This window comes from Leptonychotes weddellii, chromosome 4 (assembly GCF_054177405.1).
Source record: "Leptonychotes weddellii isolate Sample4059 chromosome 4, ASM5417740v2, whole genome shotgun sequence".
Taxonomy (NCBI): Eukaryota; Metazoa; Chordata; class Mammalia; order Carnivora; family Phocidae; genus Leptonychotes; species Leptonychotes weddellii.
This window is the reverse complement of record NC_138372.1, coordinates 46,651,178-46,677,026: the sequence shown is the minus strand read 5'-3', so window position 1 is coordinate 46,677,026 and position 25,849 is coordinate 46,651,178. Positions and strand designations below refer to the sequence as shown.

Genomic DNA, 25,849 nt, shown 5'->3' with positions numbered 1-25,849 from the left:
AAGCCTTTGATTATTCTGGAATTTAATTTGTGGAGGGGGTGAAGTATGTATTCATCTTTTTTCCCTGAATGACTAAATGCTATCTCAACACTTCATTAATCTACCTTCTCACTGCTGATTTGCAGTTGTTCTGAAGTATTATAAATGCAAGTTAAAGACTTACTAGGTTTATGTGGGAATTTATTAGTGGAGTTAGTAGTCAAATGGAAAGAATCTGGCTTCAGTTTTATGCCTTTTACCTTCAGAAACAAGTTGAATTTAAAACTGTTTGGTTTATATTGGAAATCAAGCACAGCTTATAGATAATGTTTAATTAATTTCCATTTAACCTGGAATCCAAACTCTCAGAAGTATTAAGTAACTATATAGTGTGCATTCTGTATTATTCATTAATTCATTCAGTATGAGGCACTGTTTTAGGCATTGGGAATATAGCAGTTAACTAGATAGATAAAGTCCTTGCCCTCCTGGAGTTTGGGCTCTGTCTATCTATCTATCTATCTATCTATCTATCTATCTATCTATCTATCTGTCATCTGTCTATAGTGGAGATATATAAGCAAGAAATAATATATAAATGAACAAGATAATTTTGGATTGTTTTAAGCAAATTGTTTAAGAGTTGTGAATGAAATAATAAAGTGATGTAATGGTGGGGGGAGATTAAGGTTAGGTTTTCTGAGACTTGAAAGATGGGAAGAGTTCAATCATGTACTTGTCAATAAAACTTAGATGGTAGTAATGACATTGTAGAGGTTCTGAGGTGTGGGAGACAGCATAGTGTGTTTTGCTTTTCTGTGTGTTCTGCACGTCTGTCCTACTTACAGTTTTTTAATTGAAATGTATGGGCAGATTCTTTAGCCTCAATTCCTCTTGTGGGCTCCAGTGACATTCTATGTTCATAGCACTCATCATACTACATTACAATTATTTGCTTGTCGAGTTCTCCCTGCAGGCCAGTCAGGTCAAGACCTTAGTCATTTATCTCTATATTCTTAGTATCTAGCACACTGCATATTCAGCAAATGTTTGTCACAATGAGGAATTACAAACATAATTAAGGGTAATCTGTTATCGTGTGCTTTGGATCCTATTCTCTCCTACAATTTCAGGAGTCTTACTTTCTTGTTCTAATGTATGCACACTGTCTCAGCTGGATTCTTTTCATTAGCGTTTAATCAAACTCAAACCTATCCAATCTTAAAAAGCTTACAAAATCCCTGTATTCTGTCTCCAGCCATTGTATAATCTTTCTCTTCTTTACAGCTACCTTTTTCAGAATTCCACTTTTTAAATTTTCTTAACAGCTTCCTGTTCTTGAACCTACTTTTATGTGTTTTCAGCCTGATGTTATCAGTAACTTTCATGTTGCTAAGTCGAGTTGACCTTTTTCAATTCTTAACTTATTTGGCCCCTGGGTGGTGTTTGACATTTAACTGTTTAATTCTTTTTTTTTTTCTTTAAGTAGACTCCACGTCTAGCGTGGGCTTGAACATGGGGCTTGAACTCACCACCCTCAGATGAAGGCCTGAGCTGAGATCAAGAGTCTGACCTTAACCAACTGAGCCCTCCATGTACCCCTTAACTGTTTAATTCTTCTTATGTTGTTTTCTCTTGGATTCCATGTCACTGCACTCATGGTTTTCTTTCTACTTCTCTGTGGGTTCCTTCTCAGTCTTCTTGGCAGTCTCATCCCCTGCTGGATGGCCACAGTATCTTGGAGAACCTTAAGACTCCATTCTTAGAATAACACACATGAATAATTATGTGATATTCTAATTCTCCCATAGTTTATATCCTTCAGAATGATTGTCAGCATAGGAAAAATGATAGGTAGATGCAAGATAGAAAGGATTAAATAAAAACCTTGTAGTCTTGAATTGGAATTTGAAATATCAATATGTACTCAGTGCATGTTAAAAGCATTTTCCCCTTGGGACGCCTGGGTGGTGCAGTTGGTTAAGCATCCATCCGTCTCTTGGTTTTGACTCAAGTCATGGTCTCAGGGCGGTGAGATTGAGCCTTGCATTGGGCTCCATGCTTGTCACGGAGTCGGCTTAAGACTCTCTGCTCTGCCCCTCTTCGATCTCTCTCTTTCTCTCTCTATCAAATAAATAAATCTTAAAAAACAAAATAAAACATTTCCCCCCTACTCTTTCTACTTAAATGGCCTAGGAACAGTGACTAACCCACAATGAGTACCCAGATTGTAGCTTGGAAAAACATTTCTCATTCAGAGAACCAAAGCTCCTTGGAGAAATGGCTGATTCTGGGTCCTGGGAGAAACGGTATAGGAAGAGCTTGGAACATCCTGCCATATAGCAGATAGCAGGAAGTCACCAAAGAGTATTATGACTGAATCCCAGGGATTCAGGAGCCAGTTTGAATTGGCCTTTTCATTTGCCAAAGATGGGACAATTTGAACATCAGTAAAGATAATAGCTGCAGTGTATTGAAACCAATTAATACATTTGGTCCATGAGTTTATAGGTGATGCTAAGAAAAAAGAACTGATTTCTCTTAGAAGATTATAATGCACCAACTGCTTATTTTGAAAACTGGAAAATAATGGAAAAGAAAGCATTTATTCCTGTCTCTGATATAATGGCTCACTGGCTAAGCAAATAGTAGATGAGGAAAAGTACTCTTCATAGAGATACTCCAGCTATTAAATAAAGGAGGACTGATGGAATATTACCTTTTGGCAACCCTTAATGGAGCTAATGGGTTTAGGCATTGATCACCATCCCCTGACTGCACAAAGAACAACAACCAGACATTTTCTTCCTGGTAGAAGGACACGGTACCATTTATGAAATGATCTTGCCGAAAAGCCCTCAAACCTAAACATGACCAAAGCTCTAGATCCACCTCTCAATTTATAGAAAACACAAAGGAATGTGTTAAATGTCACTACAGGGATGCAATCAATAAATTCTAGCTTCTAGAAAAATTACACAAAAACAGTCCCATTTCTTCAACAAATATATTGCAAAGGTAGAAGATGAAAAGACTTGCCCACAGTCAACTAAGTATCTCTTTGTCCCATAGCTTCTGCATACCTCTCTCACAACACATTATTGTGAAGTGTTCTGTTTATAGGCATTTCTGTCTCAGACTGTATGTTCTTCAAGACCAACAAATGGCCTCTTAATCTTCCTTTATTTTCCTTGCATGTAACATGGTACCTGATGTTTGGTGCAGAGTCAATAAATATTTCTTGTGCAAATTTTATTTGATGACTTCAGTGGTTAGTCAGTCATAGTCATCTTTGCTCCTTGGTTCTTTTGATTAGGAAACTGACAAGTCATAACATTTCCATATTTGCCTTTTTCACTTTTGACTATTTGGACTACAACTGGCTCTTTCAGTGACTTTTATTTTTTTTATTTTTTATTTTTTTAAGATTTTATTTATCCATTTGAGAGAGAGAGAGTGAGAGAGAGCATGAGAGGGGAGAGGGTCAGAGGGAGAAGCAGATTTCCTGCCGAGCAGGAAGCCCGATGTGGGACTCGATCCTGGGACTCCAGGATCATGACCTGAGCCGAAGGCAGTCGCTTAACCAACTGAGCCACCCAGGCACCCTTTCAGTGACTTTTAGATTGTACACTTATTGTTACACACACCTGTCCTCTCCCATAGAAATTACTTTATTGTTCTATCTAATTTTATTTTTTATTTTTATTTTTTTTAAATTTTTATTTATTTGACAGAGAGAGAGACAGAGAGAGGGAACACAAGCAGAAGGGGAGGGAGAGGGAGAAGCAGGCTTCCTGCCAAGCAGGGAGCCCGATGCGGGGCTGGAGCCCGATGCGGGGCTCGATCCCAGGACCCTGGGATCATGACCTGAGCCGAAGGCAGAAGCTTAACGACTGAACCACCCAGGCACCCCTGTTTTATCTAATTTTAAAGGTCATGTGTTCTCACTGTAAAAAAATTCAAACAAAATAGAAAAGTATAAAAAAGAACTAGAGCCTTCACTGTTAACCAGGAATAACCTTTTATCCCTTTCTTTCTCTCCTCCCTTTCTTCTTTCTCTGCCACCCCCCCCAACTTTCCTCTTGTTGGATTGACCCATCCGTCATTATGTAATGACCTTCTTTGTCTCTTATTATAGTCTTTATATTATAGTCTGTTTTGTCTGATCTAACTACCCAGCTTTTTTTTGGTTTCATTTGCATGGAGTATCTTTTTCCATTTCTTCACTTTCAGTCTGTGTGTTTCCTTATATCCGAAGTGAGTCTCTTGTAGTCAGCATGTAGATATGTCTTGTTTTTTTTTTTTAACCCATTCAGCCATTCTATGTTTTGACTGGAGAATTTAGTCCATTTACATTTAAAGTAAGTATTGATAAGTATTTACTTATTGCCTTTTAGTTAATTGTTTTCCATTTGTTTTGTATTTTGTCTCTGTTCCTTTCTTTTCTTACTCCTTTCCTTTGTTGTTTGATGACTTTAATAGTATGCTTAGGTTTCTTTATTTTTTGTGTATCCACTATAGATTTTTGCTTTGTGGTTACCTTGGGCTTGCACATAACAACATGTATCTAGAACAATGTATTTTTTTTTTTTTAAGATTTTATTTATTTATTTGACAGAGAGAGACAGCGAGAGAGGGAACACAAGCAGGGGAGTGGGAGAGGGAGAAGCAGGCTCCCCACAGAGCAGGGAGCCCGATGTGGGGCTCGATCACAGGACCCTGAGATCATGACCCATGCCTAAGGCAGCCGCTTAAGCGACTGAGCCACCCAGGCGCCCTAGAACAATGTATTTTAAGTCAATAACAACTTAAGTTTGATCCAGTTTTAAGGTTCTTCATTTTTACTCCCGTCTCCCATGTTTTATGTTTTTGATGTCATATTTTACATCTTTTTATCTTGTGTATTCCTTAATTAAGTATTATAGTTATTTTTACTACTTTTGTCTTTTAACCTTCATACTAGCTTTATAACTGATTAATCTGCTACTTTTAGTATATATTTACTTTTCCAGTAAGATTTATTCGTTCACATTTTCTTGTTACAAATTAGCACCTTTTCTTTTCAGCTTAAAGAACTCCCTTTAATAGTTCTTGTTAGGCCAGTTTAGTGATGATAAGCTCCTTTAGCTTTTGCTTGTCTGGAAAACTCTGACTCTAATTTACTTCTTTTTTAAAGATTTTATTTATTTATTTGACACAGAGAGAAAGAGACAGAGAGGAAACACCAGCAGGGGGAGCGGGAGAGGGAGAAGCGGGCTCCTGGCTGAGCAGGGAGCCTGATGCGGGGCTCGATCCCAGGACCCTGGGATCATGACCCGAGCCGAAGGCAGACACTTAACGACTGAGCCACCCAGGCGCCCCTACTTTACTTCTGAATGATAACTTTTTTGGGTAGAGTGTCCTTGGATGAAGGTTTTTTCTTTCAGGTTTTGAATGTATCTTGCCACTGTCTTCTGGCTTGCAAAGTTTCTGAACAGTCTGCTGATAGTCTTATTGGGGTTCCCTTGTGTGTAACAAGTTGTTTTTCTCTTCCTGCTTTTAGGATTCTCTCCTTCTTTTTAACTGTTAACATTTTAATTATAATGTGGCTTGGTGCAAGTCTTTTTGTCTTTACCTTTTTTGGAACTCTCTGGGCTTTCTGGGTCTGGATGACTGTTCTCTTCCCAAGGTTAGGGAAATTTTCAGCTATTATTTCTTCACAAGTTTCCATAAGTAGCACATGCCGCTATACCTCCTGCTGCGGAACCTGCTTTTTTTCTTCAACATGCTAGGTATCTCTTTCTGCATCAGCAAACATTGCTGCACATTGTCATTTTGCAGACTCCCTAGTATTTCTTCTTACTAATATATATTAATTTAATTACCTAGAACTGTGCTGATGAACATTATACTTCTTCACAATTATTTGTAATTAATCTCTATTACAAAAAATGTTGTAGTGAATTTTTTTAACACATCCATTTGTAGATGTGTGTAGTTATCTCCTCAGACTACAGGCAGGTTTCTTAGATCAAAGATTGTGTTCATGTAGAATTTCTATATTGCCCTGCCATGTTCCAGAAAATTTTGTCTGTTTTCATTGCTTCAGCAGTTGTTTAGCAGGGCTTTATTATACTTGAAGTCTTGTTCATCAGCTCTCAGCACTAGTCTTCAGTAAGTAACTCTCATTCTCTTTTTTTTCTTTTTTTAGCCCTCTCTTTTGGTGTCTTTTCTTGAATTATTTATCTTCTCTGTGGTGGCAGCAGTGACTGTTAAAGTTGTGTAAGATGCAAGATCATGAACTGGACATGAAATAAATGCAGTCTAATATGTGATTATCTTATAGCAACTACCAAATACTGTTACACCTAGCATATTGCTATATGTGTTTTTAAACAAACATTGTGGAATGTTATACCTCTCAAATCCTTGATCATATTTATATAAAAGTTTCATCTATAAATGTCAACTTTATATCTGCTTGGAGGAACTAACATAATACATTATTAACTTTAAAAAAAAAAGATTTATTTATTTTAGAGAGAGAGAGAGCACATGTGGCAGGGGGGAGGGGCAGAGGGAGAGAGAGAGAAAGAGAGAATCTCAAGCAGACTCCTTGCTGAGTGCAGAGGCAGGGCTTTATCCCATGACCCTGACATCATGACCTGAGCCAAAAATTAAGAGTTGGCCACTTAACCGACTGAGCTACCCAGGCGTCCCCGCTAATAACTTCTGTTTTTGTTTTGTTTTTTTTAAACATTTTTATTTATTTGTCAGAGAGAGGGAGAGAGAGAGAGGCAGGCAGAGGGAGAAGCAGGCTCCCCACTGAGCAAGGAGCCCTATGTGGGGGTCGCCCCCAGGACCCTGGGATCCTGACCTGAACCAATGCAGACACTTAACCAACTGAGCCACCCAGGTGCACCCAGTATTAACTTCTTAATAATGTTTTAGTCCATACTCATTTATTTCCCAGAATCCTCTTGTAGACAAAAGAACTTGTGTTTTTAGGTCTGACTGATGTATATTCTGACTTCAGCTTTGCTGCTTACCTAGTTGTATGTGAACCTCACTTAAGTTTTCTGGGCTTCAGTTCATCTGCAAAATTGGTGTATATTTGATTGCTGTCTTTGAATGATTGCTCTAAGAATCAAAACATTGGGTGTGAAAATAGTATAGTGGCTAGCAAATATTAATAATTCAGTACTTGTTCCGTCCTTTTCTTTTGTGGCATGCAGTAATACATACTGTTTTTAGATATATATTCACTATCATGTATACTATTGCCTTCACAGAAATCTTCTCTACATATACCCTCAGAGTCTCAATTTTGCCAATCGTCAAGGTTCTGCAAGAAATATAACAGTTAAAGTACAGTTCATGTATGGGGAGGATCCAAGCAATGCCATGCCGGTAAGAAATGTTCTTTACTTTTCCTGTTCTTCATATATGGTTCAAATAAACTTTCTTTTTTACTTAGTTGGCAGCTCTAAACTGGAAATTAATATTATCTTGTAAACCAAGTTTCTAACTGCATTACTTCCTGTATAGATAGTACAAGTTTACTTGAATTCTTTTTTAAAAGTTTTTATTTAAATTCCAGTTAGTTAATACACAGTGTAATATTAGTTTCAAGTGTACAATATAGTGATTCAATACTTCCATCTTAAAGTCTTAATTATTGAGGGGTTGGTATATGCTAGTCACTCCCAGAGATACAAAGATGAATAAGACTTGTAACCTAGAGGATATGAGATAAACACATAAAATTCTGAAATAGTGACTTACAAAAGAGGATCAGAACAGAATCACCTAGGGTACTCTAACGAAGCACAGATACATATATTTTTTTCTATTCTTGTCATCTGTGATTCTGATGCTTCTCCTTTAGAATGAAAGGCCAGGTAAGGGAGGTGTAAGTTGATGCGTAGTATATGAGGTTGTGGTATAGGATGGAAATGTTCCCCACACGATTCTAATATATATGATTTTTCCCATGTTTGTTAAGAAATCCTGATAATAGTGCACATTACACTTACCTAGGGAGCTTTTAAAAATACCAGTGCTCAGACTGAATCTTACTCCAATTAAATTCTAGTGTCTGGGGGTGGGAACTAATCATGTATCAGTATTTTTAAATCTTCCCAAGGAATTACGTTTTGCAGCCAATACTGAGAACCGAGGTATTTGCTAAGTGTTAGAAGATTGCTATAGGGATTCAAAGGCATAGATGTACACTAGTAGGAGAGAGTGTCTTGCCGAGGTAATAAACAGGTATCACCTGGGGGAGGTATATCTGAACTAAAACCAAAGGTGTTTAAAATGTAAATGGCATTGGGTCTTAGACAGTGGAGGAAAGAAAGCAGCTGTCTCAAGTTGGAGAATGTCCTTCAACAGTGTTACAACGGTGGGTTGCCAGTGAGCCAGAGCAATGTAAGATTAAGTCAGAAATGCTAGATTGAGGCCAGACTGGGGAGATTCTTTTTTTTTTTTAAGATTTTTTATTTATTTGAGAGAGAGAGAATGAGAGACAGAGAGCATGAGAGGCAGGAGGGTCAGAGGGAGAAGCAGACTCCCTGCCGAGCAGGGAGCCCGATGCGGGACTCGATCCCGGGACTCCAGGATCATGACCTGGGCCGAAGGCAGTCGCTTAACCAACTGAGCCACCCAGGCGCCCCAGACTGGGGAGATTCTTGATTGCCCAGATTGTCATTTAGGATTTGGGGAACATTAATGCACATTCTGTGAAATATAATGTAAGTTCCATGAAAGTAGATTTTAGGCCCAACTAAACTTAGTAACATATGGAGTAGGAGCACAACTGTCACTGTAGATGTTCAACTTCTGAGAACCCTAGTGCAATGAAAATGAGCTTAAGAATAGGTGCATTGTTAACAGAGTTTTATTTTAGCCTTCTGTGTCAGTCATTAAATCAAGTTCTGATTTTCTACTTACTAGGAAAGCTGTATATTTTCTCTTTTCCTATTGTCCCCATTTCATCCGCATTTATAGATCTTGACAGGAACAAGTACAAATTATTCATCTTTGTAATCTTCTATGGCAGCTGCCTCAGATCTTTGCATATAATACCTGCTGAATAAATATTTATTGGTAAATGTAGAATTTATTTTTGAGGTTTGGAATTAGCATTTCATGTTCTTTATTAGTTTTTTATTTCTGCTGAAGGAATGAATGTACTATCACAGTTGATGAAAAGATTGTGAAAATGGGTGCTTTGTTATGTGAATTGCCATATGGATTTGAGCTAATGACAAATGTAGTATACATAAGATAATCTGTTGTTATTGTTTGCCTAACAAACTCTTCCTTGTCTTAGCATACATATGGCCTTCTCTGCAGAATTCCAGCTGCATCCAGCCACATTGGCAGTTAGACCACTCCCTCTTTAGGTGCTACTATGCATAGCATCTTCTCATTTCTTTTATGGGCCTTATCACCTTAAGATTATATGTTTATTTCTTCATCTTGTCTACTAGATTGTGAGCTCCTTGAGGGCAGGGACCATGTCATGATTGTAACCTGATGCTTGTCATAGTGCTTGGCACAGAAATGATCCTCAGTCTGTGTTGATGAATGGTTAAAAATACCTGTCAAATGGTCAAAAAAGGGAACACTTCCCACTTCTTATCATTCATGTTTTGAAAATAAATGTGTTACTTTGTGAAAAATGATAGTTTCTCAGGAGGAAAAAAGGTACTGCAATCCTTTCGCTTGTGTGTTATTAATCATATGAAAATATAATGCTTTTATGTTTATCCTAGTGGCTGGTTGAAAGTATAGAAACATAGACACATTGTCCTGGCTTAATTTTTTAAAAAATAAGGACTACTCAAATGGATCCTAAGATAATTTTTTGATCATATATTGATATGATAAAATCATAAACTTCACATTCTGTTATTGGAACATTTTATAAAAACATGGTAACGTATTCTTAGCAAATTGATGAAATTAGACTTATCTATGAGAGTCATAATTATTACACCTTTACACACCTTCAAAATAAAAGGACCTGCTTGAACTGTTACAAAAAGAAACACAAATATCTGTTAATATGTTCTTTTTATTTACGGATGGTACCAATTAATCCCTTTGTGTAAGATACAAAGTTTGAGTTATTTTATCAGTTGTGTTGATGGAAGTGTGATGACATGTCCATGTACTTATTTCTGCATATGTAGAGATGGCTGGCCAGACGTAAGAGCTTAACTTATGGCTAGATAACATTGCAAGCCTAACTGTCTCACACAGGAATTGTAAGCCATTTATCTAATCAGCTGCCCTAATTAACTATAATGTTGCTATTAGAACTCAAGAGGCAGATATACATACAAGACTGAATTATTTTACCTCTAACCCTTCTCCAATAGTATTGTACTTTTTTTGTTGTGGTGGATTTTTTTTTTTTAACACATCCGAAAGAATGTAAGAATGGCGCTCTTCCTTCTTTATAGAGTAGTTTATAAGAAATACTGGAAGCAAAAGATACATAGCTTGACCTAAAGTAGGATTTTTAAATATCATTTATAAATAATTTATATTTGACTTACAGAATGATTACTGTTTTAGTAGAGAAGCCACCAATTTGTGTAGTAGATATATACTACCATTCTAAGACCATATTTCTTACATAAATTCCAAACGATATGCTACATCCAGATTTTAAAATGAATTGTTCACCTTCTTTAAGAAACAGAAAATATAATGGGTAGAGACTTTTCGAATGTTTGAATGTCAGATGGGTCTATAGTTGAAAAGAAATTTACAACTAAGCAATTGAATTTATTAATGAGCGTCAGTAGGCACATTGTTCTTCATTGGGCTGATTTTGCCCATTGTTCTCCAGTAGTTATTAAATCAGACAAATTCTTACATAGATATGAACATCCAGCATTTATTACAACAAAGTTTCAACATGCTGTTATTTGTTACAGGTAATCTTTGGTAAATCTAGCTGTTCAGAATTTTCAAAGGAAGCCTATACAGCCGTAGTATATCATAACAGGTACTGAATTCAAATATTTCTTTCAAAGTTACTCACTTCTCAGTGGCATTGTTAGCACTCACGTTAGTGTGTTTACCAAATGCTTTGCTGCACTGAATGTGCAAATTCAAGACAGCTGACATCAGAGTTATAATTTTCAACCTGTAGATGCATATTTTTCATAGACATCAAATATAAGACTTTATACACAAAATATCTTTCATATCAAATTCTCTGACCCTTTCATTTTTATTATACTGTTATTGATTATCATTGTGGCCTCTGGTCCTTTGGACTTTCTCTGTTATTTTCCCCTCGACAATTTGTAGTTTTACTTAACTCTTTACTAAGCTTACAGCCATTAGTCAGTTAAATTGGTAGTATTCTCAAAATCTAATAATCCTTTGACTTAGGACCCTTCCAATTTACTTCTTTCGGAAATTTTTAACTTTGGATAACTTTTCATCTCTACTTTCTTTTCTTTTTATTTTGATTATTGAATAATGCTGTTGGAGAAAAATCACAAAATTCTACCAATCAAGATGATCACAAATTGACGTCGTTTTATCCATATGATTGGGCTGCAGAAATTCATTTTACTTTATTTCATCTTCTTTTCGGCCCCACCACTCTTTGGTAATCTTGCCATCGCTTTTTTATCCTCTGTCATTTGGCAAGACATATTTTAAGCCTTTCTCCTCCTTTCTCTAGCTCCTACTTATTCTCTGTTTGCCTTACTCTTAGCATTCCTACTTTATTAAGTGGATTGAGACCATCCAACTTGAGAACCATCCATTTGTGTACTCTTTACCTCTGATGATCTCTGCACGGGTCTGCCTTTCCTTCTGGTTCAAGGGCAGTCGGGGTGCACACCTGGCTCAGTGTGAGTCTTTCCCCTCTGCTTTCCTCCAGTCTGATCCTTGCTCTTTCACTCCGTCACTTAAGCCTTCTCTTATCCCATCAGTCCCTGCTTCACTGGCTCCATCTCTTACTGTCAAAAAAAAGCTTGTTTCTTGTACTTAAAAAACAAAACAAAGGTCTCTCTTCAGTGTTGTTGTGTAGCACGGTTTTTCCTTGCCCTCCTTAAGACTTTATTCTTTCTCACCCTTACTTAACGACCCTCTTTGTTTCCTCCCATCTCTGTGGACAGTTTTTTGTCTGTAATAATTGCTGTAATTTTTCTTTCTTTCCTTTTTTTTTTTTGAGTATAGATATTCCATACAAAACAGTAAGGTTTCACCCATAACCTTCTTTTTCTATACTTTACTCTCCGTAAATAATCTTATATGTATTTCTCAGAGTTACAGTCAGCGAAAATGCTACTACTTTTATCTTTATGTGGATTGTTCCCAACTCTTATTTTCAGTCATAACCTTCTTTGTGAGATGCAGACATGTATTTTTTAGTGGCCTATTGGGCATGTTCAAGGTGCCCTGCTGCCTTCTCAATATCCATGTGTTTATCCTTGATTGTCTTCTGGACCCTATCTCTGTCTGACTCTTTATTTTTATTAATGTGGTACCACAATTTTTCCAGTTCCTTTGATTCAAAATATAAAACATCCTTGCTGTCCTTCTTCTTTTCTCTAATATCCAGTCATCTTTTACATCTTGATAATTTTCTTTTTGCCTGATTATCAAACATATCCTGTGCTCTTCTGTTTCTGGGCCTTTCTTGGATCTCTTTTTCTATTATAATACCAATTCCCTCTACTGATTGAACTCCTATTCATTCTTTAAGGCCTGTATCATATAGTCTTCCTAAACACAATTCCCTGATCCAAAACTTGAAATAATCTGTTCAACTCTCTTCTTGAAGCACTTAACCTTATATGCTCTATACCAGGGGTCGGCCAACTTTTTCTGCAAAGGGCCCAGTAGGTTTGTTTTAGGGCTTGTGGGCCATATGGTCTCTGTTGCAATTACTCAGCCCTGCTGTTATAGTGCAAAAACAGCCATAGACAATAAGTAAAGTTGCAAATGAATGGGCATGGCTGTCTTCCAATAAAATTTTATTTGTGGACACTGAAATTTGAATTTCGTGTAATATTTCAAGTGAAATGTTATTCTTTTTATTTTTTTTAAGGACTTCTAAAAATCATTCTTATTTTGTAGGCTATACAAAACCAGGCAGTGGACTAGATTTGGCCTATGGGCCATAGTTTGCCAACCCCTGCTTTATAGCATTGCTATTGATATATGTGTGTCTTATTTGTATTTCTACTAAATTATATATTTTTGAGGGTAATTATTTTTTCATGTTTATCTATAAAACCACCACAAAAATAACACAATACTTAGCATAAAGGTGAACAATTAAAAGTACTTGTTGATGAATAACTAGTAGATGCTTAATTTTCCATAAAAGCCTTCACATAGTATGATTTCAGAAAAGAAATGAACTAAAACATTCAGTACCAGGAAAGATACTGATAAAGAAGGTAGTAATTTCTTAAAGTATCTCAATTTGTAGATATATCTTTATTTTTGTTGCTGTCAGCATTAGTAGAATTAAAATGACAACACTGTCTAACATTGTCAGTAAATTCAACTTTCTAATAATTCAGTAGTGATTAGTACGATCAATAATAAGATGCATAGCATCTTTTATTCACCAAAATCATCAAATTCTCAAATGGCTAGCATTAATTATCTTTCTTGTAGGTATTAAAAGCCTCATCTACCTAATATTTCTGTAATCAAATCTACAGTTGTTAGTGTTGTTGAGGCTTATTTGAAATGTAAGGATATTAGACTTAATAGCATCAGAGTTTTTTCTAATTTGTGGAACAGAATTCACTTTTAATTAGTTGGAGCCATATGGTTTGGATGCATTTTAATTGAATATAATTCTAAGAGATACTAACTGAATATGGAAGGTTGGGATGCTAAGGTTCTATCCATTTTAAGTCTATATCATAAATAGCAGCAATACTTTTCTATAAAAATGCTCCTAGGGACCACTCTCAGTGAATACTGAGGTGAGATGCCATTGGTTTGATCAAACATGATATTGGTTATATTCTTATAGTGTCTGGGAGCACTTCTAAACTGGGACAAATGCAATTTGTAGGTGTTCCCTGATTTTTTTTCTTTTCTTTCTGTTTTTTTTTTTCTCTTTTCTGAGCTGTCAATACATTAGTTTATGTTTTGTTAACATCTATTTCTTTAGCAATGGAATAATTGATATAAAATATTTCCATAGAGAGCCCAACTTGATACTAAGTTGTCTAGAGATACTTGTTTTTTTTTCTTTTTTACAAAAAGATAATACATATTAATCTTTAACATGAAGCTGCACTCCTATAGTAGAAAAATATTTTTTTATGGTATGGTTTTAAAATATCTATTTATAAAAAACTCTTATTTTTTGTATGTAATATGTATCAGAATATAGAAAGCCTTGCATAGTCTGCTCTTTTATATAATTTCCAATCTAATGAAGATCTCGGCATTAAGGTGGTGATTATTAATGAATTTTAAAATAGTAGGATTACCCAGCCCATTAATAAAAATGGGATGAGAAATTTCAGAACAGAGTCAGCTCCCTCAACTGGAAATAGGAGTTAGTTACTTAAAGTTTGGGAATAGAGAAAAATATTTTGTACTAGAAGAAAAATTAAGTATGAATCCTGAAATTAATTTAAAAATTACTCAAATATACCAATGCAATAATTACTTATTTTGAACAAATTACTGACTATTGATCTGTTTTGTTTTGTTTTTTTTGTATGAAGGTCTCCTGATTTTCATGAAGAAATCAAGGTTAAACTCCCTGCTACTTTAACTGACCATCATCATTTGCTTTTTACTTTTTATCATGTTAGTTGTCAACAAAAACAAAATACTCCTCTTGAAACTCCTGTTGGATATACAGTAAGTATTTTTTGTTTAATATTTAGCTGTTCTATCTTAAAAATACTGTAATTACAGTATCTGAGATGAAGTTGGTGTTCATTATTACTTGAGTATTCCTTATCTGATTCCCCATAAGGGTTAAGAAAAGTCATCATAATAAGAAAATACTCATTACTGTAATTAACTAATGTAATTAATTACCTAACATGTGTGAACACTTAGGTGTTGGTCCTGATTATTATGTGTTTACCCAACAATACAGTATAAATACATTAATTTTAATGGTTCTTCAGAAGAGAATGGTTTCAATGTAAAATGATTAAAAGAGACCCTTGGCTATTAAAACTCTTTTGGCTTTAATTAAAAGCAATTAAAACTCTTGAGTATTTTTTGAAAATCATTATGATTGAATTGCAAAGGTAAACCTAAGGGGAAGGATATGGTGTCATGATGTGCTATCACAACTTTGTCAGAAAAATCATGCTGCTACCCAAAAGAGAAAAATCAACATTTGACTTTTTTTTGTCTCTTGCAATTTATGAAATGAATTTTGCTAAACGTAACAAAATAAATTTATGTTCATGCTTTTTAGTTTTGTTGTCAGCATTGACGTTTAATCAAACCTTTCCCTATATACATTGACACTGTTACCCCCATTTAAAATGGATCCACTTGGTGGCCTTTTTCTTCCACTCCAGCCTTTTCTGGGATAATAAGGACCATCTATAGATTTAAATATTGCATGGTTAGTTAGTAATAATAATGTTTTGGGGATCCTCCTTAATAAAATATTGTCAGGGGAGCTTTTCTTTAGAGGAATCATGAAACCTATTATTATTACTTAATCAAATCCCCTTGGTGTTTGGTGATGTGAGACAAATTTGGCTCATACCAAGTTCTTAAAACAGATTTGCCAAGTAATTACTTTTGTAACAAACATATTAAACTTAATATTGTTTCCTTTTTAATTAAAAGTGGATACCAATGCTTCAGAATGGACGATTAAAGACTGGGCAGTTTTGCCTACCAGTCTCACTGGAAAAACCACCACAGGCTTATTCTGTACTGTCTCCTGAGGTCAGTATCTCTCCTGGTGAAACTCTCCAGATTGAATGAAATGAATTTTTTATTACAAAGGTATTTTTCTCAAACGAGACCTTGCTATTCTGTCTAGAAGTATGTAGATAATAATACTGTTTTCTCTTAGAATTAGAATTCTACTCTGTAGAATACTTAAAGCTTTTAATCTAAGTATATATTGATTTTTTTTTAAAGATTTTATTTATTTATTTGAGAGAGAGAATGAGATAGAGAGAGCATGAGAGGGGGGAGGGGCAGAGGGAGAAGCAGACTCCCCGCTGAGCAGGGAGCCCGATGTGGGACTCGATCCCAGGACTCCGGGATCATGACCTGAGCCAAAGGCAGTCGCTTAACCAACTGAGCCACCCAGGCGCCCTCAGTATATTGATTTTTAAACCAAAGTAATATGTGAAATATAAACTTACAAGGCAGATTTGGAGAATTTTCATATTGTAACATGAGAAGCTTTAAATAAGTGAGTTTTTTTGTTTTGTTTTGTTTTTAGTAGACAACATTTCATTAAAAATCTGGAGGAAGGAGTACAAACAAACAAATTTTTTAGAATATTTTTGTAATTGATGATCATGTACGTGAAAATAAAGTAGCTATAAACATGCAATACAAGAGGGGCACCTGGGTGGCTCAAATGGTTAAGCGTCTGCCTTCGGCTCAGGTCATGATTCCAGGGTCCTGGGATCGAGCCCCATATCAGGCTCCTGGCTCCTGGCTCCTGGCTCAGAGCCTGCTTCTCCCTCTCCCTCTCCCTCTGCCCCTGCTCGTGCTCTCTCTCTCTCTGTATCTCTGTGTCTCAAATGAATAAATAAAATCTTTAAAAAAAAAAACATGCAATACAAGAAATATTAGCAGCTGTGATGATGACCTATGTGACTTGCAAGAAACAAAAACATTGAAAAAGCTCAATCAGGAATCAGTAGCCACTATTCAAAACCCAAAGTGCTTTTTGAAAGAACTGTTACAGGATGATTTGCACGTGACTCTTTGTATGCATTAATCTGAACTATGTCTTGGGAATGTTCTCCTGGTGGCATTTATTTTCAGAATAGAACTTGAAAAATATTCACAAATAAATTTGTATTGTTTTTATTTTTAAAAAACAGAGGCAACAGAAAGCTCCTGCTCCAACCTCCTTTCTTACTGTTCTCTGTCACTTACTCTGTCCCAGCCACACAGCACAGTGCCTTGGCTGTTCTCAGACGTGCAGAGTGCATTCCCACGTCGGGCCCTTTGCAGTTCCCTCTGCTGGTGGTGCTCCATCACCAGGCCAGCTTCTTCGTTTTATCCAGATAGCCCCTCAGATCCTGCTTCTTCAGACAGGGTATCTCTGAGCGCTTCATTTCAAGTGCAGCCTCCACCATTTTTTATCCCTTTACTTTGCTTTGTCCTCGTAGTACTTATCATTGACTTTATACTTCATATATCTTTGTTTATTTTCTACAGAGTATAAATTCCGGGAAGGTAGGGACTTTGTCTTTCTTGTGCATTGCTCTCTCTACAAGTACTTAGAATAGTGCTTTGCTCACAGCAGGCAGGCAGTATTTATTAAATGAATGAATAAAGACAGTAGGAAAGAAAGATGACTCCTTCCTTCCTCCCTTCCCCCCCACCCCACCCCCTGCCAAACCTTTCATTCAGTTTTCTAGGAACACATCTTCTCAGTAAAATCAGCTAGTCTTCTGTCAGGGATTGCATTATATATTTCAAAAGGAAATATTTTAAAAGAAAATCTGATTTTTTGGAAGTTATGCTTTTATTCTTAATTGATTTGCAAATGCAAGGTCGGCTTTCTAAAGGGAGGCTGATGGTTTTCTTCTAGCTACTATGCTGTGTATATGCTCATATATAAAGAATATGGGCATAATTTGGATTTGACTATAGATGTGTAGTATGACTGATAGATAAGTGCTTAAGCTTTTGTATTTTTTAAAATTTTATTTATTTGAGAGATCCTGAGCAAGGGGAGGGAAAGAGAATGGGGGAGAAGCAGGCTTCCTGCTGAGCAGGGAGCCCGACTTGGGGCTCGATCCCAGGACCCTGGGATCATGACCTGAGCCAAAGGCAGAGGCTTAAAAAATTGTGGTAAAATATACGTAATATAAAATTTACCATTTTAACCATTTTTAAGTGTCCAGTTCCATGGCATTAAGTGCATTCACATTGTTTTGAAAACTAGCCTCTTAAAACTACTTTTAATTGAGGTATATGTATGTCTAAACAATACATTTTTACTTTGCTTATTTTTTGGATTTAATGAAAAGGGTATTATGCTGTATATAATCCTCTGGGGGGACTTGCTTTTTTCGTTCAGCATGATATTGCCAAGACCTAGTGTTTCTTTATGATCACATATAATGTTTATATAGTGTATCCATATTTTGCTGGCATTTCATTGTACTTAGAATATAAATCTAGATTTTTCTCCATGACCTCCAAATCTCCAAAGGATCTGAGCTCTTCCACCTCTTTAACATCATCTTCTACCATCCCTGAGCCTGTTCTTCGGTACTTAGAGCTTCTTCTAAATTTTTTCCTGCTTCTAGGCCTTTGAATTTTCTTTCCTCTTCCTGAACTTCACATGGCTGGATTCTTTTCATTTTCTGAATTTTATATAAAATATTACCTCCTCATAGAGATCTTTGCTTACTCCATGAATTTCCAACCCTTCCTTCTACCTCACTGCTGATACACTCTATCATTTTTAATCCAATTTTATTTACTTAATACTTACCACTATCTGAAATTATATTATTTATTTCCTTACTTTTCTCTATAAGAAATGGTGGGTAAGCTCCCTGAGAGCAGACCTTGTGTTTGCCATGGAACCTTAGTACCTAGAAAACTGTCTAGAGCCTTCAATAAATATTTGTTGTATGAATTTAAAAAGTTACAGGATTGTTGGTATCAGCAAAACTAAAAAATGAAAATTTTGTTGAGACCATACAAAGTTTCTCAAAGTGATTAGCCATTTGGCAGTGAGGAATATCTGTTGTGTTCTTTTCCCCACAGAAACACTGGCCATTTCTTTGCATCTCCCTCATCCCCCTCCCCCATTGGGCATTTCACTGGCATGTGGAGAGAGAGGACTCTAGGCTGTGAAATACAAACCCATTTGCCAAATCCCATCCATAGTTCCTCCCATTCCAAAGCTTGAGTGCCATTTTTCGATGAACCACCAATGACATGCAGTGAAGGATATTACCTAACTACCTTTTAAGAAACTATTTTTAGTATCTCATTTGCCCAAGTTCACTGGGTATTTCACTTCTCTGACCTAAGTTAGAGTTGGACTAAATCTGTGACATCCTGAGTAGCGCATTAATTTTAACTACATTAGTTGAATGTGGTTGATACATCTGTGTCCTCATTTCTACAAAGAGCATACCAGGTTGTACCAAGCATAGTCAGGACATGCCATGCCAACATAGATGTATTTAACTATTGACATGGAAGTGTATAATATATGACTGTAGTATTTTTATTTTATTTATTTTTGTTTTTAAAGATTTTATTTACTTGAGAGAGAGAATGAGTGAGAGAGCACCAGTGGGGGTCGGTGAGCAGAGGGAGAGGGAGAAGCAGACTCCCTGCTGAGCAGGGAGCCGGACACGAGGCTGGATTCCGAGACTCCAGGATCATGACCTGAGCCGAAGGCAGATGCTTAATTGTCTGAGCCACTCGGGTGTCCCTCATCTTCATTTAAAAAATGTCTTATTTTATTTTATTTAAATTCAAGTTAGTTAACATATACTGTGTAATATTTTTAATAGATACATTTTGTTTCATCTAAAAAGAAGGAAAAAATTATAGGATTACTGATTAGCAAAACATAAAAAATGAAAACTACATGGATCAACCAAGAATTTAATACTGAATTAAATTCTTGTACATCCATTGCAGTGTTGCAGTAGTTAAGAGGAGTAATACAGATTTCAATATCCCACCTCAGTATCCCAGTAGAACATTCATTCATTCATTTATTGAGAGGAAGAGAGAGAATCTTAAGCAGGCTCTACACCCAGCACGGAGCCTGATGCAGGGGTCAGTCTCACAAACATGAGATCATGACCTGAGCGGAAATCACAAGTAGGACGCTCAACCTACTGAGCCACCCAGGCGCCCCCCAATAGAACATTTATAATAAAAATATAAAAGCAAACAATATAGTGACAACCAAACTCACCCCTCAAGTACACATCAGTAATTGGGTGATAAATAGTTTGGAAAATATACATCAAGTTTAGCAAGGTTAACTTTTGAAGGGTAGGGATTATTAAAGTTTTTATTGTTTCAAATCTCATATACTTTCAAAAGGCAGTATATCGTTATTTTCAGGGTTTCATTCCTGGCCTCACCATTTATTAGTTGTGTAACCTCAGGTAAGTTTCTTAATCTCTCTGCTATGGACTGAATTATGTCTCCCCACCTCATCCCCCCTCCCCCCGCAAATTCATATGTTGAAGTTCTAACCCACAATGTGCTAGTATTTGGAGATGAGATCTATGGGAGTTAATTAGGTTCAAATGAGTTTCAGATGAGGTCAGGAGGGTGGGGCCTCATGATTAGTGCCTTAAGAAGAGACATCAGAGTACTGTTACTGTTAGCTGTGTAAGAGCACAGTGAGAAGGTAGCCGTCTGCAAGCTAGGAAGGGTTTCTCACCAGAAACTGACCATGTTGTCACCTTGATTTTGGACTTCTAGTCTCCAACCTGAGAAAATAACTTTCTGTGGTTTAAGTCACCCAATGTATGATACTTTGTTATGGCAGCCCGAGCCAACTAAAATATTCTCTGTGCCAGAATTTTCTCATCTGTAAGTTGAGAATAATTAATGCTTCTAAGAAGGGGTTACGTTGGTGATCAAACGGTAGTAGTCTGTAGAGTGCTTAGAGTGGTGCTAGGCACATGAAAAGTGCTAAAGAAATGTTCACCACTATCGTGGCATTCCTATTGCCACACTGCTTGTTAGAGTTTTAAGACAATAGTTCTTACCTTAGCATGCATCAAAATCACCTGGAGAGGTGTTACGCCAGCTGTTGAACCTCACCCCCAGAGTTTCTGATGCAGGACGTCTGGGTTGGGGCTTGATTATTTACATTTCCAATAAGTGCCCAGATGACGTTTATGCTGCTGATCCTCAGATCAGACTTTAAGAACCACTATATTTAAAGCAGTCTGTGTTCATTTTATTTGTGTATCCTATTTTTTTAAGCTGAAAATAAGTGCTTTGGGTTGAAAGAGCTAGTACTAATTCTTGCTTTGAATAGTTTGAATTTACTGCACCATCTTTCTTTTACAAAAGTTTCAAAACCTGTATTTACCTTAGTAGAGAAATTGCATTTCTTACCAACTTAGTCTTGAATTTTTTTTTTTTTTTTTTTAATTTATTTGAGAGAGAGAATGAGAGAGAGAGAGCATGAGAGGGGGGAGGGTCAGAGGGAGAAGCAGGCTCCCTGCTGAGCAGGGAGCCCGATGCGGGACTCGATCCAGGGACTCCAGGATCATGACCTGAGCCGAAGGCAGTCGCTTAACCAACTGAGCCACCCAGGCGCCCTAGTCTTGAATTTTGTCAGAGGAAACTGACTTTAGTCGGTTTTCTTTTCTACGCGTGATAAAAAATGAAACCATGGGAAAGAAATCCCTAAAATATTTTTCCTGAGACTTTCTATTTTGGTCATTTATTTCAAGGATATTTGTAATTGCTTGTTGAAGCCTGTTTTGCTTTGTTTTAATGATGACGGTCCGGCATCTGTGTCATGTTAGTGTTTGTTGATTGCCTTTTTTCATTTGAGATTTTTCTGGTTCTTGGTGTGATGCAAGATTTGTTATTCTATCTAAGACATCTTGGGTATTATGTTATGACCTCAGAGCTTATTTAAGCCTTGGGTTTTAGCAGTAGGGGGAGGCACTATTGCCACATTCATGCAACAGGTAAAGATCCACATTCCTCACTTTGCAGTGGTTTCAGGGTGCTTCTTACTAATGGCTAGAGGTGAGATTTCAGGCTCCCCTCTAGGCCTCCGCTGACACATCCCTGTATGTGAGGAGGAAGGGCCACCTTGGTACTGCTCCCTGCTTGGCTTCCACTGACACCACAGTTGACGGGGGTACTTGTTACCACTGGGCTGGGACTAGTTTCCACCTCTGTCTTCTCTGATACCCCCCAGTGTGTTGGGCGATGGGGTGAGGAACGAGGGCACCTCATTACAGCCAGCTGAGGGTGGACACCTGCGCTCCCTCCTCAGCCTATGGAGGAGGGGTGGGGCTGCAACTTGTTTCCTTATGTTTGGCCAGAGTAGGGTACTTGCTGGTTTTGATTAGAGAGAGCAGGCTTTTCTTGGAGCTTGTTTTTGTCTACTCCTTTTGGTGTTTCTGGGTTGCCAGCTTCTCTAGCACCTAGTCCAGGATCTGTGATGCAAAAATAAAACCCAGGAAACACTACTTTATATTTCCTCACATCCCGAGGTCCCTAGTCGTTTGCATTCTTCTTTCTACCTTTCAGTGTTTATTTTGTGTATCATGCTCAGGGTTTTTTAGCTGTACTTAGCAGGAGGAATAGAGAGAAGTGATGTACTCTCTTTAAAAATAACTTTTTATGATACAACTTTAATTAATATTCCTAGCAATTTACATCAGACAGAAAGTTTTCTAACCATTATAACAGAATTCCTTTGCGAGGCACCTGGGTGGCTCAGTTGTTAAGCGTCTGCCTTCGGCTTGGGTCATGATCCCAGGGTCCTGGGATCGAGTCCCACATCGGGCTCCCTGCTCCGCGGGAAGCTTGCTTCTCCCTCTCCCACTCCGCCTGCTTGTGTTCCCTCTCTCACTGTGTCTCTCTCTGTCAAATAAATAAATAAAATCTTTAAAAAAAAAAAAGAATTCCTTTGCTGTGAATATTTTACAGCCTTATTAAAACAAAATGGGTGTTTTTTACAAGAAAATATTAAAATGATACTGTAGATGTGAATGTATTGACATGAAAAGAGATTCACAATATATGTGAAAAACAGGTTTAAAATAATGTTTTATATAACCTATGCAAGGGTAGGGTGTGTAAAAAATACATGTGCACAGAGGAAGATTTGGAATGATATAAAGGGATATGTCTTTGGGGAGATAGAATTTTGAGTGTATATTTTCTGCTTTTTGCTCCTTGAGCCTTTTAATTCTCTTGTAAGAAACAATGATTTTGTAATAACAAAAAACAAGCTTTACATTCATTTACAGTGTATAAAAATATATTTCCACAGGATTTTTTTCTCATTAAGGTATTATAATTTTTTTGTTTTCAGAATTTCTAATCAACTTAAGTATCTGTGATCATTATATTTAATATAGTTAATATTTTATAGGTTCCTCTACCTGGCATGAAGTGGGTAGATAATCACAAAGGTGTTTTTAATGTTGAAGTTGTTGCTGTTTCATCTATCCATACACAAGTAAGTGAGTTTTAATAATTTTTATGATCAGTTTTCACTTGAATGAATGAACATACTGTCTAGTACTTAAATCAGTTTCATTATCTGCTGTAACTTAGGGGATTATATATCAGAAATGTATAAATTTAGAAGTTACTTTTTAAAGGAATCAACCAAAGCCTTTTAATATCCACACAAGCAAACTTTTTGCTCTTCAAAGTGTCATCGATTTCATTTTCAACAATTCATTGACTTTTTTTTTTTTTTTGTAAGTTTCTGGTACATTGCAGAATTAGAGTTGAAAACCGTCATCCAATCTGTTTTATTCCTCTTAGACTCAGATATTTCAAATGGTGAGAGTTTGATCATTTGCTCTGTATTCTTCGCTGTTTATCTGGAATATGCCAGGCTCTCCTCAAAGCCTGTATATTTACTCTTTCTCTAGCTGGAATACTTTCCTCCTGACATGCACTTCTTTTCAGTAAGACTTCTGCATACCTCAGGCCTTTCCTGGGGACTTTTTAAAAAAAATTTATTTATTTGAGAGAAAGAGTGAGTGAGTGCACAAGCATGCAGAGGGAAAAGGAGAAGCAGACTCCCTGCTGAGCAGGGAGCCTAACATGGGGCGCCATCCCAGGACCCTGAGATCATGACCTGAGCCGAAGTCAGATGCTTAACCGACTGAGCCACCGAGGTGCCCCTTTCCTGGAGATTCTTAAGCATAGCAGCCCCATTACTCTATCATCTTACCCTGCAGTTGCTACTGCTTCTAGCTCTTACCTGTACTCTCTTGCACTTTTGCTTTCTCTCATTCTGTGTGTGTAATATGTGTGTATGTATGCATATGTACATATGCATTTATTTATTGGTTCTTTCCCCATTAGACTGTAAGCTCTATGTAGACAGGGATGTTGTTACCTGTCAAGGAAAGAAACTTCCCTTCAAAGACCTTACAGTGTAATAGGGGAAAGTGTAAAAATAATAGCAGTACAGTAAAGTTAGTACTGTGTTAAATGTATGAATGAAATCCTTTCAAGAGTAGAGAGTTGTCTGTTCTGCTGGGAATTGAGATGTTGTATTGATAAGTAGGCATTTACCATACAGAGAGAGGGTGGGCAATTCAGATGATAAAAAGCAAGTGCAAAGGGATAGTAGTCTAAGAACGGGCAAGTAATCTGGTGTGAATGTAATTTATAGTGCCTGGGGAAATTGTGATAGATGAGAAAAAAAGACCAGGCTGTTAACAGATTATGAAGGACCTTGAATGCCATAGAGTTTAGAGTCTAGGTGGATGGTGATTTCTAACCTAAAGAAAGATGAGAGAAGTAAATTTGGTTGCATGCTAAGAGAGATTAGGGAGATGATTCTGGAGTTATAGTGAGTTTATTTTTGAGCCTGTTGAGTTTGAAGTGCCTATGTACTTCAGATAAAAATATCCCAAGGCAGTTGTAATTAATTTCAAGTTTAACATTGAAGGTGGCAGAATAAATGTGATAGCTGAAACTATATTGGTTGAGTAATTATCCAGGGAGAAAATGTAGAGTGAGAAGAGGCAAGTGTTTAAAATGGAGTCCAACTTGAAAAGGGAAGGGTTGGTATATGGGGATTTCCAAGGCCACCCTCAAGTTCAAGGATTTTCTAGCAGAACTCAGAGGACCCATCATACAGTCATATTCACAGCAATGATTTATTTTAGTGAAAGATAAAATAAAATCACCTAAGGGAAAAGAGGTCAAGTCCACAGGAAAGAAAGCACAAGCTTCCAAGATCCTCTCCTAGTGGAGTCACATAGGGTGAGTGGAAGCAGCATGTGTGAGATATTGTCTACCAGGGGAGGCTCATTCATTAGAGACTTAGTTCCCAGGATTTTTAGTATAGGGTGTAACATAGGCACCCTTTGCCTATCACATACCAAAATTCTTGAGTCCCAGAAGGAAAGCACGTTTTCAGCATAAACCATACTGTTTGCACAAACAATTTAGGTGTAGTAAGTCATCCCCTATCAGGTGGAACTCTCTTGAAATCCAGATTCCCATCTGGCCTTCCAAATGATAGCAATCTTAAGCTTGCTATGTTAACTCTTTTCTGCAGTGAAGTAGGGAAAAATAAGAAGACAGAGCACCTCTCTGTTATGTTTTAGAACAACAGCAACAAAAGGTAGTAGATAGGTTTTAGCATTATACAGGTAGATCCCAGTAAAAGAATGGCTCCAGCAGCATTTTTCCTTTTCTGGTACTGGATATGTTCTGTTTCCTATAGTCTTTACTCTTTTGATAATGATAAGATTGATGTTACAGTATACTGTTGAAATGTATTCTTTCCCTTAATAGTATCATATCTTCTTATAAAAATACATTATTCTTCATGTTTTTTTATTCCTGTAGTCATTATTAGTTTTCTCTTTTTAGAGTTGGTAGTATAAGTATCTTTTACTCCTAACTTCGTTTTTATAGAGGCAGATACACGTGTTATCTTTATGTGACAAAGAAGGATTGGGGCAAAATATATAGATGATTTAGA

General features: G+C 36.8%; 1 protein-coding gene across 13 annotated transcripts in view; it reads left to right on the top strand.

Moving 5' to 3' along the window:
• The window catches only part of DOCK7 (dedicator of cytokinesis 7), a 210,485-nt gene that overhangs the window by 99,092 nt on the left and 85,544 nt on the right, over positions 1-25,849 (top strand). For 12 of the 13 annotated variants that reach the window (XM_081816976.1, XM_031027711.2, XM_006732893.3 and 9 more), the window contains exons 15-19: positions 7,251-7,368; positions 10,911-10,981; positions 14,697-14,835; positions 15,793-15,894; positions 23,264-23,350. In XM_081816976.1, coding sequence (XP_081673102.1) covers positions 7,251-7,368; positions 10,911-10,981; positions 14,697-14,835; positions 15,793-15,894; positions 23,264-23,350 — 517 coding nt within the window. Of the gene's footprint in view, positions 1-7,250; positions 7,369-10,910; positions 10,982-14,696; positions 14,836-15,792; positions 15,895-23,263; positions 23,351-25,849 lie in introns of those variants that run through there. The other variant, XM_081816981.1, reaches the window with a different exon arrangement.